Source organism: Zosterops lateralis (assembly GCF_965231275.1).
Source record: "Zosterops lateralis genome assembly, chromosome: 6".
NCBI lineage: Eukaryota > Metazoa > Chordata > Aves > Passeriformes > Zosteropidae > Zosterops > Zosterops lateralis.
The window spans coordinates 2,798,484-2,812,728 of NC_139761.1; the positions used below are offsets into that span (position 1 = coordinate 2,798,484).

At 41.2% G+C, this 14,245-nt stretch overlaps 1 protein-coding gene across 1 annotated transcript in view; it reads right to left on the reverse strand.

Annotated features, from left to right (window-relative positions):
• Window positions 1-14,245, reverse strand: part of DDHD1 (DDHD domain containing 1) — a 61,342-nt gene that overhangs the window by 34,758 nt on the left and 12,339 nt on the right. Inside the window, exons 2-4 of the mRNA XM_083863724.1 lie at window positions 12,424-12,597; window positions 3,360-3,488; window positions 1,541-1,688 (exon numbers count right to left, since the gene is read on the reverse strand). Of these exons, the coding sequence (XP_083719850.1) occupies window positions 1,541-1,688; window positions 3,360-3,488; window positions 12,424-12,597 (451 nt within the window). The remainder of the gene's footprint in view (window positions 1-1,540; window positions 1,689-3,359; window positions 3,489-12,423; window positions 12,598-14,245) is intronic.

Genomic DNA, 14,245 nt, shown 5'->3' on the forward strand with positions numbered 1-14,245 from the left:
TCTATGGAAAATGGAGGAGGGAGAAAGATAAAGCAGAAAAAATTTAATGATTCCAAGGCTGAAGTTTTATTTCTGGTCACTGTTAAATCAGCAGCTTATACTGAGGCTGTCTGCATTCCCAGTGTAATTCCACCTCACAAAAATTGAATTTTTTACATTTATTTTGGTGACTAACATTGAACCAAGGGGGTGTGGATCTTTTTTTCCCTCTGCTTTGGATTGCTGGCTCTTAAACAATGTGAATAACAGAGCAGTGAAGTGGCAGGAAAGAGGGTGGGGAGCTGCAGGTTGGTGCTTTGAGGTGACAAATGACACCCAAGTGACATCAAAAAGTTTATCCTGGCAGCCCAGAGGACACTGGAGTGGCACAAAGAGCTGTGGGGACACAAGAGGCTGATGACATGATGGGACAGAGCACACAAACATTGACCTGGGGTGTCATTTTGGGGAGCAGAGGGAGGTGACAAAGCTGCCACCACAAAACCCCAGCAATGGCAGCTCTTCTCACAGGAGCCACAGGGTTTGTCAGAGTTCCTGTTGGAACCTGGAGTTATTTGGGACACACACACAGCTCTTGAACCATCCAGATCTGTAATTAACACCCTTCCAGCCTCCTCTTCCAGCTAATGAGGGATTGCTCAATGCCACCTTGTCCCCCACACAGCTGCCATCAGGACTTGAGAGTTTTTCTAAGATTCAAAACCATCTTTTCAGGTGTATGAAATCACAGATTCCTTTGGGTTGGAAAGGACTTAAAGACCATGAAGTTCCAAGCCCTGACATGAGTGAAGATGCCTCAACATGGCCTTGAACATTCCTGTATCTCCCCATTCCCCCTCTTTTACAGGTTACAACTTGCTTGTCCACAATCCCAATGAACAGCTCTGAGAGATTCCACTCTAAAATTAATTTTCCCATTCCACTTACTCAAAAATGTTCTGCTCAGTTACTTCCCTGTTGTTGCACACTTAATTCACCCAGGCACCACTTGGAAACAACATTCCCCTTGATTTTGATCAGATGAGAAACCTCTCCCTGCTCAGCAAAGCCACCACAGGAGCCAGAATTTCACACAGAATCCTTCAGGGAAAAGATCTCCAAGGTCAACAAGTCCAAGCTGTGCCAAATCCCCACCTTGTCCCCAACCCAGAGCACTCAGTGCCACATCCAGGAATTCCTTGGACACCTCCAGGGATGAGAACTCAAACCTCCCTGGGCAGCCCCTTCCAATTCTTAACAACCCTTTCCATGGAAAAATTCCTCCTGATGTCCAAGCTGAACCTCCCCTGGTGCTCTTGACAAGTTCCCCAAAAGTCACAAGTGCTGGTGATAAAATCAGAATAAACCTTTGCTCTCCTGGCTCACAGCTGCTCTCTCTAAGTCCACACATCCCAATTAACACAAAAAACAGTGTACCCACAACACAAAAGATTAATGACTCAGGAGAGAGGAGGAGGAGAAGGAAAACAGGGGAAGATTCTATCTCTCACAACAACAGCCTTACAATTAAAGGCTGCTTCAAACATCCCAAAGCACTCACATGGCTGTGTTTTTGATGATCCTCCCTTGGTCCATTTTCTGCCCAATGCCATGAACAACAAACACAATGTGACTGGTCTGGGGTGGCTTGTCCTCTAAGGTGGCTTCTTCTACGTAGCCTCTGTGTAGCCTTGTCCCACTGCTTGAAGCTGCAAAAAGAACATTATTCCACATCAGTGACATTCTGCCAGGTATCAGGGCTCTCATCTGCTGACAGGAGCTTGGATTTTACCAGGACAACACATTGAAAATCAGGTTATATAATACACAATAGTGAAATTAAAGGATTAGCATCTGTTTTTAAATGTAGACACTTTTAAACCCCTGAAAGGTCTGAGCAGCCAGGTGATGTCAACAGCCATTTCCACTGCAAAGGGAATTAATTTCAGGTGTGTTTTGGAGAACAACAACTCTTCAGAAAAGAGTTGAGCAACTGTGCACCCACTTTTACAACACAAAACTCTTCTCCTGGGTGTCTCAATCCATGAAATTCCTTCTGTCTCCACCTCCCTCCCCAGAAGTGACAAGTGATTATGTGTTATCACTTTATCCACCCCAATTAAAAGAGCTGGTTGAAAACCTTTAAAATTTATCATTTTGATAAGGAAAACTTGCTTTATTTTGAGCTGATCCAACCTGAAATTTCCCCCCTCATTTTCCAGCTCAGTGGCCAAACCCAAAATCAGCTCCCCGGGGTAAATGTGGGTATTTTCTCCCTGCTGTGCTGACAAACCCAAGGGCACAATGTGCCTCCATCCCCCTCTAGTGACACTCAGGGGACCACACCAGGCACCAGGGCTGGCCTCAAAAACTGCAACTAACAACTTCTTTTGGTTTTAAAGAGGTGGAAAACACCCCAAACCCACTAAAGGCATTTTTTTACCCAAGACAGGTTTTGTTTACCAACTGAACTTCTTTTTGCTATTTCTCCCCAACAAATCATTTAGGATAAATCTTATTATTTATTACACATTATCCCAATGGCATTCTGGATAAATTACTTCATTTCTTCTGGAACTGAAGCACTGAATGATATTTTTTTTTTTTAGGAAACATTAATTAAGTGTTCACCCAGGATTCCTGAGGGGTAACAGAGATTAATTACAGGGCACATGTGTAGGTTCTTGTTCTGGTGTCCTGCACAGGACAAGTTCCTATTTTCTAGGCTGGCAATAATTTGCTTTTTCCTTGAGAGACACCACCACCCTCTCTTCCAACCAGCTCAGCTTTGCTGCCTTTCTGACTGGGAGTTTTGAGCTTCAACGAGCCTGAATTCCTACTGGAAATAATTTCTGTCTAAATGCCCTTTCCTGTCAGTTCATACTTGTGTTTCATGAGCAGGAAAAAAGGCTGGATGGAGGTGGGGAGAAGGAAGGTACAGTCATGTATTTTAGGAATGCATCACAATATGTAAGTACCCAGCAGTAAAATTAAGGTTGCAAAAGGAACTGTAATAATAATAATGTAATACTTACATTATTACAGGAATAATTTTAATTTTAAAGTAGCTTCTGGACTCTGCCACTGTAATATTTTTATGTGTTATGTAGTGCTAACTGCTGTATCCAAACCCATCAAAATACAGAATAAAATTAAAAAATAGTAAATCAAATATATAATGTAAATAAATTTTTAAAATAGTTGCATCTAGTTACAATTATTTACACAAGCTCAGGACTCTGAATACTCACATAAATTAAAAAAATGCAATGGCGAAAGCAGGCTACTCCCATTAAAACCTGAAATATCATTTTGGAGCTAAAGCAACAAATACCAAACGCTGGAATTTCCAACATTTACAAACTCTAGGAAAGATTTACCTTTGGAAAAGCCCAACTTTTGTGTAACAGTCCTGGCAATTTTGGAGGTGGTGGCATCACTGTACAGATAAACTTCATCCACGCTGTGCCAGTCCACGTGGTTCCTGCTCAGCTTTAGACTGTGAATGGCTGCAGCAAAAAGGAACAACACTGAATTTAGGTGGGGAAGAATGGAGGGGAAAAAAAAAGCCTCTTTAAATAAAGAGAGAGAGAGAAGGGTGATTTATACATAGGTTAAAATCTAGAGGTTTGTTATGCCTAAATTTGTGTTATTTCTTACCTTGAGGGAATTTTACAGTGGGTTTTAGTCTGAGTTTGGAGACCACCTGTGAGGACCCTGCACATCATTCCCCTTCTTTTGGGGTGGGAAATACCCAAAATACTCCCTTAAAGAGGGCAGGAAAACAGATCCTGAAATATTAGAGGTGGGTGTGATGACCAGGTGGTATTTTCACCACTAAAAAAAAGTAGAATTTGAGCCCTCTCTCCCTGCTCTAACACAGAGGCTCTCAAGGCTCCCTTGCTAGAAGTCTCTGTTGCATTTCTTCCCTTTCAGAAATACCTCAGAGCTGGAAATGCAGCTCAGTGAGCCTCTGAATGAGCAATTTCTGGCACAGAACAGAATTCAGCTCTTTCAAAAGCCACTAAATGCTCCGGCGGTCAGGATTTTTTTCTTTTTTTTTTTTTTTTCTCTGTGCACTGATTGTGTTTTTCCAGATTTGGAACTGATTGAGTTCTGGGCTCGACCTCATGACACACAGCTCAACTGTGAGGATTAAACAACAGGCACAGTTGTGATGCAAATCAAAAACCATCTTGGGTTTGGAGCTTGTAGGAGCCAAGCAGTGCCACAGCTGAGTTTGAGTAATTTGGATTTCACCAAAATTCACAGGATGTGGGGTGCACAGCATTTGGAGAGCTGACAACAGCAATAGCTCTGTGACCAAGGAAATGGTGATTTTACTGTCACTGCTCTTGCTGGGAAGCCCAAAGTCATGGAAAACACCCAGAAGGGTTGTTTTGGGGTTGTTTTTTCCATAGCGAGCAGAGCTCTAACCTGTCTCCTCCTTGAATCACCCAAATGAATTTTTTATACTCTTCTAAAAACGTTCTGAGAAAGCCTGAGCCATCACCATTTCCAATTTTTACTCTGCCACAGCACAAACCAGCCATGCTCAGCCAGATGCTGTGACCTCCCTCCTGCAATATTTTTTGTTTCTTTGCCAAAGCAGACAAGACTTGACATAGATTGATGAAAAACTAAATGAAATCTGTAAGGAACACAGGGATTAGGAGAGGATTAGCCCTTGTGTTGTGGTAAACAACTGAGTCACCAAAATAACTGGAATTACATCGTTGTTTTACACTGACAGAGCAAGAAGAGGAAAGCAATAAGCCTGGCTTGGAAGAGCAGAAATGGTTTGTCCAGGAGGTTTATCTTTATTCTGCAAAATCCATCTCAGAGCATGATCCTGAGGAAGCTGGTAGAGGAAGGATGGAAGTTTGATTCCTTTGGAGGGTGTTGTGTTCAATGTCCAAAAAAAAAAAAAAAAAAGAAGAGATGGGGTTGAATCTCTTATTACCACTAGAAAAAAAAAACAAACAGCAGTTTGTGGAGGAGTGATCCACAAATTCCTTCTGGAATCGAGTCCAGCCTCTCTGCTGGAAGGAACATAAAGGAACAAGTGGCTTTTCCCTCTCCTGCATTAATCATTCCCACTGGGGAAGAATAAATTCCTCACTTTTATGCTGCTCTTCCTGAACGTGGACATTGAAGGAATATCAACATCAACTGCAAGATGTGGGAGCACCAAAGCACTTCAAATGAAGCTCAGCAGGGCCAAGTGGGAGGTCTTGCACTTGGGTCAGGGCAATCCCAATCCCAAATCCAGGCTGGAAGGGAGAAGGGATTGAGAAAATTCCAAAGGAGAAGGATTTGGGGGTGCTGGTGGATGAGGAGATCAACATGACCCAGCCATGTGTGTCTGCAGCCCAAATCTGTCCCAAGCTGCATCTTAAGAAATGTCACCAGCAGAGAAAGCTGGGGATGCTCAGTCTGGAGAAGAAAAGGATCCAGGGAGAGCTCAGAGCCCCTTCCAGAACCCAAAGGGGCTCCAGGAGAGCTGGAGATGGACTTGGGACAAGGGATGGAGGGACAGGACACAGGGAATGGTTTTAACTGGAAAAGCATAGATGGAGGTTGAATATTGGGAATAAATTCTTCCCTGTGAGGCTGGGGAGGGACAGGGTGGGTGCCAGAGAAGCTGTGGCTGCCCCTGGATCCCTGGGAATGTCCAAGGCCAGGTTGGACAGGGCTTGGATCACCCTGGGACAGTAGAAGGTGTCCCTGCCCATTGAATGGGATGAAATGAGATGGGATTTAAGGTCTTTTCCAGCCCAAGCCCTTCTAGGATTTCAGTTTGGGATTGAAGGCCAAGTCCTTGGAGATGAGGCCAAATGTTGGGTTCTTTAGTAGCCAGAACTTAGAAATGAAACTTTTTTCAGGAACACCAACCAAGACAGACACCCACAGTGTGAGCACATGAAAAACTCAACCCCACTGGAGATTGAAGACAGGATCAAGAAAGGATTTCTGTCAGCTGAAGAAATCAATGGCTACTATCACACAAACATCCAGTTTCACCAAGACAGATGAACATTGATGGAAAAAAATCCCCCTAAAAGTTGAAATATGAAAAAAGAACCATAAAACACAGCACAGATACTCCTAAAGCCTTGCACACCCTGATCTCAATCAGGCTTTTGACTCATCTTGAGTCAAAGGAAAGGAGAATAACAGAGGAGCAGAAAACCTCTGCACTGTGTTGATGCTCATGGCAAGGATCCCCTGGAGAAGGCAGAGATGGAAACATCCTCCCACCTCGAGGAGCTGAACACCTCCTGGGGCCAACTGCTCACAATTAAACACTTTTTTTAACTAAACACCTGCTCCTCTACTTAATGCTTTCATCCACCTGCCAAAGACCAAAGCACGGGGTGGGATCTTTTCTCCCCAGAGTTTGATGATGCTCAAGTCAAAATCCACACAGGGAAAAGCATCTTTGAAGTGCTCAGGGCTGAGCTGCCTCCAAGGAGAAAGGCTCTGTCATTATTCCAGTCAGGGTAAAGACCAGACTGTCTCAAAACCTCTCCTGCTTTCTTTTTTTTTTTCCCCTAAGGATTTTTAAATTAATCTGTCTTGCAAGCAGCAGGTGCCACACAAAAGCCTGACATGGAGCTGAGAGAATCATTTGGCTGCTGTTGTAAATGACTCTCAGGGTCTGGTACATAAACCTGTAGATTTAATAATCTTTTCTTACTTTTTTTTTTTTTTTTTTTTTTTTTTTTTTTTTTTTTTTAAAGAGGCATTAAAAAGGCCATTGCTCTTAATTAAAAATGTCTCACACTGCTGTCATTTTTACACTGCACTCCACCACCTCTCAATTGATCAGTGTCACTATCTGTCACACAACCACCTAATTTCAATTTCATTTCTCAATTCCAGCACATTCATTACCACTACTTAACATGAGTTGAGGGGGAAAAAAACCCCATACAACATTAACTTCAAGATTTCAATTTACAAAAACAAAATTTCAATTTACAAAAGAAAAGGCAGATTTTTTTTTTTTTTTTAATTGCTGGAGTTACACTGATTCATCTTTAACAGATTTGGGTTCCTTGTGTGAGAAGATGCAGGAAAAAGTAGTAAACATTTTGTAGTAGTTTTAAGTAGTAAACATTTTGATTTCCATTTGGACCCAGTCACATAAAAAAAATAATTAAAGGAAGTCAAAAGGCAAACATTTAAGCATGTCAAAATAAATTCTCAGAGTTCACAACAACCCCAGGAGCTACAAGAATAAAATGTATGACAAGAACAACTCCAAACCTACCACGTTCATTTACATTTTAAATTAAAGGGTTTAGAAATTTAGCTCCATAATAACTGCAGGCAGTGAAAGTTTAATCTCTCCTGGCTTTAATGGTGGCAGAGAGAGCCCAGTGACAAGAACTTTGGAGCCTTCTGCAATCATTAATGGCTCCTGTAGGATCTCCCCACCATTTTCTGAAATAAATTTGCACGACTTCAGTTGCTGCAAAGGTCAGGGTGGTTTTCTGCAGCACAGCAGCCTTCAGCTATATTCCCCTGTTCAGGGACTCATTTCATTCCAAAGCTGCAGCAAAAATGAATTATAACATAAAAATTAAAGATTATTATCCAAAAGAAAGCAGCAAACAAAACATTATCTGGTAGAAAAACCTCCGTTCCCTTCTCTGACAGAATTCATCTCACACCAGGCCTGCTGCAATCCTAAAAAAAAGTCACTTTTATTTCATTGAAAAAGCCAAACCACACATAAAGAGTGCAAAAAACAAATGTTTGCAGTTTTCATCAGTCACAAACAATTCTAGTAAGACACTATGAGCATCTACTTTTCTCTAGGACTCACAACACTTCTACTTTTTTCCTCTAAGCTTCAAGATGCTTTTTTCCTTCCCCTTGGAAGAAAAATGGCATGGATACAACTCAAAAAAACTGAAGCATGTAAATCTAACATTGAGACAAGCAAACTAGAATTTAAAGTCTCCTAAGCCAGGAGTTGCTACCAAAAAAAAGAAAAAACAACAAAAAAAGAAATCTCCAATTACTGTACCTTGGGAATGCTTTCGCTTAAGACATGCAGCATCTGATTTCTCCTTATATCCTCTCCATTTGAACAAAGAAGGGAGGGAGAAGGGAGGGAGGTAGTAGAGAACTAAAAGTAAAAACACTGAGCTTCAAAGTAAAATTTTTAAAAGGGGTGTCATTTTTTAAATTTTTTTTTTTCATTAGCATCACCGTTTTTAGGAAAAAAAAAATAAATAAAAGAAAGAAGTCACATTTTCTAGAAAGAACTAAAATGTAGATATTAAAAAAAAAAAAAACCACCAGGTTTTGTAGCAAAAGTGTCAGGTCCTAAACTCAAATTCTTCACTCTTTTTTTTCCCCTCAAAGAGTGTAAGAGAATGGTTAAAATTTAGACAAAAATCTCCTCCTGTTGCCCTGTTCTGCATGGCCCCAAGGCTCCTTGATGCAGTAAAATTCCACTTTTGTGTCACCCACCACAGTCACCCAACAGCTCTGTCAGCAGATACCTCAGTACAGGTACAAATTAAATCTATTTATTGTTGCACATCACTTCTCTAAGGGAGAGGAAAATCAGGCTCAAAGCTACAGCACTTGGGATTCCACAGAATAATTTAATTTACAATATTTTACCGGCTGGGGGGATGCAACCTGCAGGAAGAATAATCACAGGAAACTCGAGGAAATTAGAAGAAAATTTGCTTTTTGTGGTGAAGGTGGTAAAATACTGAACTGGCTGCCCAGAGAGGTTGTTTGAAGATACTGAAAATCCCACAGGAAACATCCTGAGCAAGCTGCTCTCATCAGCTCCGTGGCTCTGAGCAGGGAGGTTGGATTTGAGCATCCCCAGAGATCCTTCCTGACCTGCACAACTTTCCCATCTAAAGGTTAACTCAGCTGTGCCAAAAATCTCTGTGAACTTTTTATAGTGAGAAAATATTATTTGAAAGCTAAGACAAAAAAAAAAAAAATAAATCAGTTCTTCTAAATGCGATTTTTAGAGGTTTTGTGGCCTTGACCACATGCTAAAATTCTGGAAGAAAAAAAAACCAACAGAGTTCTGCTGCCTCAAAATCAACGTGGTGAAATATTAATTCTATTTATTTATATAATTCTATATATTATTTATATTAGGAATTTTTTTTTCTATCTTTCTATCATGGAATCACAGAGTTGATCACAGAATATTTTCTGGCAGAGGAACTTGCTGGGGTTCATCCCTTCCAATCCTCTCCACAACTTCAAAGTCAGCTCCAATTTCAGGTTTGAAAAAGGTTGCTTGGGTGATTTCCAGCTGAATTTTGAGCACCTCTCTGTGCAAATACAAAGAACTCTGTCTGTTCCTACCTTCCTATCACATAAATAAAGCTTTTTTCATCATCACTGAATGAATAGACCTGAAAAAGGCCATGGAGCAATGGATGGTAAGAACTTAAATGGTCTCGTTTTATCTGACAAGAGCCTGGATATGTCAGAAATCTCTGGATATGTCAGAAGTCTCTGGATATGTCAGAAATCCCTGGATGATGCTGCTCCTTTGATGAGATACTTCAGATAGGTCCTGAACTCACTGTCAGCCTAAGTATGAATAAAAGGCATTTTCTAAATCTCCTGTTATTCTGTAAAATTTAAGCTCATTCACTGCTACATTGGTGTCCCTCTCCAGCTCTCCCAAAGTCCCTTTAGGTCCTGGAAGGGGCTCTGAGCTTTCCCTGGATCCTTCTCCTCTCCCAGCCTGGTTCCAGAGCTGGACACAGAATTCCAGAGGGATCTCACCAGAGCAGAGGGAGAAAATCCCCTCCCTTAACTTCCGCCCAATTATCTTTTGCCCCATTTCTGCATCCTGTCATTATAATGATAATTTATCTGCTGCACTGAAGGGGAGTCACTGGCATCAGGCATCATAAACCCAGCTCATTCTGCAAGGCACAAAATTCACTTTTTAAGGATGAAAAAAATCAAAATGCAGCTCTCCAGTTTGCTCAGCAAAGGAGAGATCTCCAGGCTGCCCCATGGAAAACAGAGCTTGGGGAATCACTCACTCATCTGTGTTTTCTGTTCCCTTCTGCATTTAAAGCTCCTTGTGCTCCCAGAAATCACAAAACATCAGCATGGCAGGATGTTATTTGTAGGCTGCAGGCTTTTCCTGAATAATTCTGCACTTTCAGGGGAAGGTTTGCTTGGATGAAGAGTTTAATAACAGGCCATTTATCCCTCCTATCACCACCACAAGCCCTGGATGAAGCTTGGTGATGTCCTTGTTAACATGCTGCAATCCAGGAGCAGAATGAATAAATTTAATCACTGGGGTAATTCTTTAGTAGTCCCTTTGTACTATTACAGCAGCTTGTATTAATTTTGCTGAGGAATTAAAGGACACAGCCAGTTTTTCATCCCTCACAAGGTTTTATCACAGCACTGGGAACAGTCACTTCGCTTCCCAATGGATATTTACAGATTTATTTCAACTTTTCACTGACAATAAATAACAGGTACCTGTTAAACCTTGATGGCACCAAAAACTGTTTCATACAGGGTGCAATTACAACAAACTGGATCATTTAAAGAATTTATAAACTGAATTCAGCTAATTATGTTTGACTTCACCAGCAATATACAACTTGCAGAGCTTCTCCCAGCGCCACTGCAGATGGCAATGGTGGATGCCAGAGGATCCAAGAGGTTTTGAGAGGCAAATTAGAATGACAAAACCACTTTTCACACACTGGCAGCTGTGATTGTCCTGCAAGTCTCTTATTACTACCAAAAACCTCTGTTGAAAACTATTGGTGACTTGACAGATATTCCACTGAAGTGATGCCATACAAAGCTTGTTTTTTGTTTGGTTGTTTTTTTCCCTATTTGTTTTGCTTTTTTTGTTTCAGATTTGGGGTTTTTTTGCCTTTTCCCTTTTAAAAATTCGGTTTTAGAAAAGCCACTGGCGCCTGAATTTGGAGTTTCTTTTTCCGATTTTTTACATTTTTGTAAATATCAATGCTCATATTTTTCTTATCACTTTCCCCAGTTCATCCAACACCAAATTTGAAAATTTCTGTTCCATAGCCCAGACTTTACCTGAAAAAAATCCCAACCCTGATCTCTCTTATTTACTCTATAAAAGTAATCCAAGTACCACTGAAACCTTCCTTCCTTCATCCCTTCAAAAATTAAACTCCCAAAGGCTTGGGAGCACTCAGGAGCCACAAAGATTTGCTTTTCATGTAAAAACCCATAAATCCCTGCCACTGACAACCCTGAGCTTTGTGCCTGTGGGACAAATAAATCAGAAATACAGGTGAAAAGTGCCTTGCAGAAGGATGTTTGTACAGGCACAGGGGTCACAGCACTTCATGCAACTTTCTGACAGAGCTGTTGGAGCAGAAGTTTGTTCTGCAGCCTTGGCCAGCTGAAAAGATCTTTGAAAGTAGCACCAATAGGAGGAAAAAAATATTCATAAACTCCTCACTAGTTTTAAAGGGGATTTAGAAACTCTTCGTAATGATGAAAAACTCCCTAAATCAACAAATGTCATTTTGTTTTTTCCTTATAGTAATTACAGAATTACCCTGAGTATTGCTGTGCTCCTAATTTATTGACAAGGTTTGACTTGTGTGGTTGTGCAGTTCACACATAAGAACTCATGGCCAAAACAGCCATTCCTACACTGTGGAACTGCTTTGCACACAGCTGCACTTTAAAAATCAAGTTTCTTTAAAGAAATAAAAGAGTAGTACAGCCAAATCCTTATTAAAGTATCTTGAGGGCCCTCTGTACTTGCAGCTTGTGGTTTGTAGATTGTTCAAGCAAGTGACAGCCCAAAGTGTGAAGGGCAAAAATAGTGAATTTTTGCTGTGCAATACCTGCTGTGCGTGCATTAAATAACAGACCAGTGATTTCAGAAATCTGTTATCAAAAATGTTCCATGCAGCAGACCAAGATCTCCAGCAACACTACCTGAACATCCTCAGCCTGCTCAGTGAAATGTCAGGACTTCTCCAACAGAATGAATGCCTGAGATTTACTGCAGCTGAAAACTAATAAATCCAGGCTGAATAAAAATGGAATGTGATTTGTAAAAATGATCTTACTCCCTTTTAGGGCAGAATTAGGGATGCTGGTCACAGAGCTATCAGCCAGTTTGCCTTTGGACACTGACTCCTCTCGTCCCATCAGGAGATTTTAGTTTGAAGTGAGATTTCAAACACAATTAAAAGACATGAAGCACAATGGGAACAAGATGTTTCTCCATGACTGTAATTTTTACAGCACTCCCCAAACGTGCTGCAGCAGAAATCCTACACTGGAAAATGGGAGAACAAACTGACGTTCCCCACTTTATAGGGTGAAAAACCAACACAGATCACATTCTTAATTAGGGAAAAGCAGACCCCAAGTGTCCAAAATATGTATTATAGTGATTCTAAACAATCTTACCCTCCTTCCCATCAACAGGTTTGGATATTTCCATATCAAAGCTCTCCTGCAGCTGCTGGCCTTTGAAGCGGTTCAGATGCTCCTGTTCTATTAAGTTACTTTCCTCCTCTTCCAGAGGTTGCCAAGTGCCATCAATAAACCACTGTCCACGCATTACAGGGATCTTTTCCGTTTCTAAAAACAAATAAAAAAGAAAACAACACAAAAAAAAGAGGATTTTTTTAATGTAATAAATCACAAAGTAAAAGCAGGAAGTGTAGTGTGATCTGCAAACCGGAAGGTGGACACTTTCCATTAGCTCAGGTTGCTCCAAGCCTTGGACATTTCCAGGGCACTTCCAAACAATCCAAATTACACATCAATTAGCATAAATGGTGGTATTTAAAAATGCAAGGGGGGTTTTTATTTATTTTTTTTTTTATTAAAATCAATGTTTTACTGAGGTTTTACTGGTTTTGGTTACTGCTGTTCTCATTTCGGTTCTCCAAATGAGAGAAGTGGAGGCTCAGCATTTGCTATACACGTGGCAAAAGAGAAATCTCTCTAAAAAATATATACAACTTGTTGCTTATTCTGCCACCAAACTGTGTTTAATTGTTGCCACACTAACTACAGGGAGCAAAAATTCCTCTTTTATACCCATCACTGCAAACAAGCTGGAACAGTGACATCTGTTGTAACTGAGCTTTGAATTTCTCCTCCTACATCTGGAAAATCAAGGAGAGAAACAATGTGTGCCTGTGCCCCATAAGTCTTAAAGTTCCCAAATCCAAGTTTTTATGGGATTGACACAGATTTGGGTCTGCTGAGAGCACAGAGCAGTGGGACCAGTGACTCCAGGGCACACTGGGAGTCTACATATATAAATATATATATATGTGTGTGTGTTTATGTATAGACTGACTCAGCCAAAAGCAAATATCATCTGTGTGTGTTATACTGACCACAAAGGTTTATCTCTACAAAACAAATAAGAACTCAAACACACACACACCAAAAAAAAAAAAAGTTGAGGGGAAAAAAAATAAAGGCTTCACTTCTCCAAGATCTGTTCTGACCTGGAGATGGGAAAAAAAGCTGGTAGGGACAAACTGGACAAGAAACAATAGATGCAAACGTGCAGTAAATGAAATTCAGGTGAAAATTAAACATGAAACAATAGATTTCAGAGTTACTCAGCACAGATGGGAGCTCTTTGATCTGTCACCAGAGCTGGGTGAGGTGACCCAGGCACAGACAGTGGTTTTTAGCCTGGTCCCAATGCTGTGTGAGCACCAGCAGTGGCTCAGCTCACAAAAACTCCTGGTTCTGTGCTGCCCTTCCCAATACACACACCACAAGTGCTTGCTGTGCCCAAAAGTCATTCCCACAGCAGCTGCTGGAGTGAGAATGTGACAGAGAATTGCAAACACCTCCACAATTTACTCAGAACCTCTAAACTACTGTGAATTTTTCATCCCTCAGACCACTGAATGCACAAATAAAAGGAAAATCACCTTGAAATAATCTCCCCATGGGGCACTCCAAAGGCTCCCAAGCCAGATTTGAAACTTTTGCTGTGACAGATTTAGAGGAAAACACTGTTCCCACAGCCCCAGCAGGGACATTCTGCTCCTGCCTTTGTGGCAGGAGGGGGACACACACAGGTGGGTGATGGCACCTCGACACTGATACAAGGAAAGGGGAACAGCAGGAAAACTCATGGCAGGGGATAAAGCCATGAATAATCAGATTCCCACTGAGCTCTCCTGAGTGGGAATTCTGCACGACACCTGGCACAGAGAATTCTCAAAAAGACTTCCCAAAAGAACAGCTCAGAGCA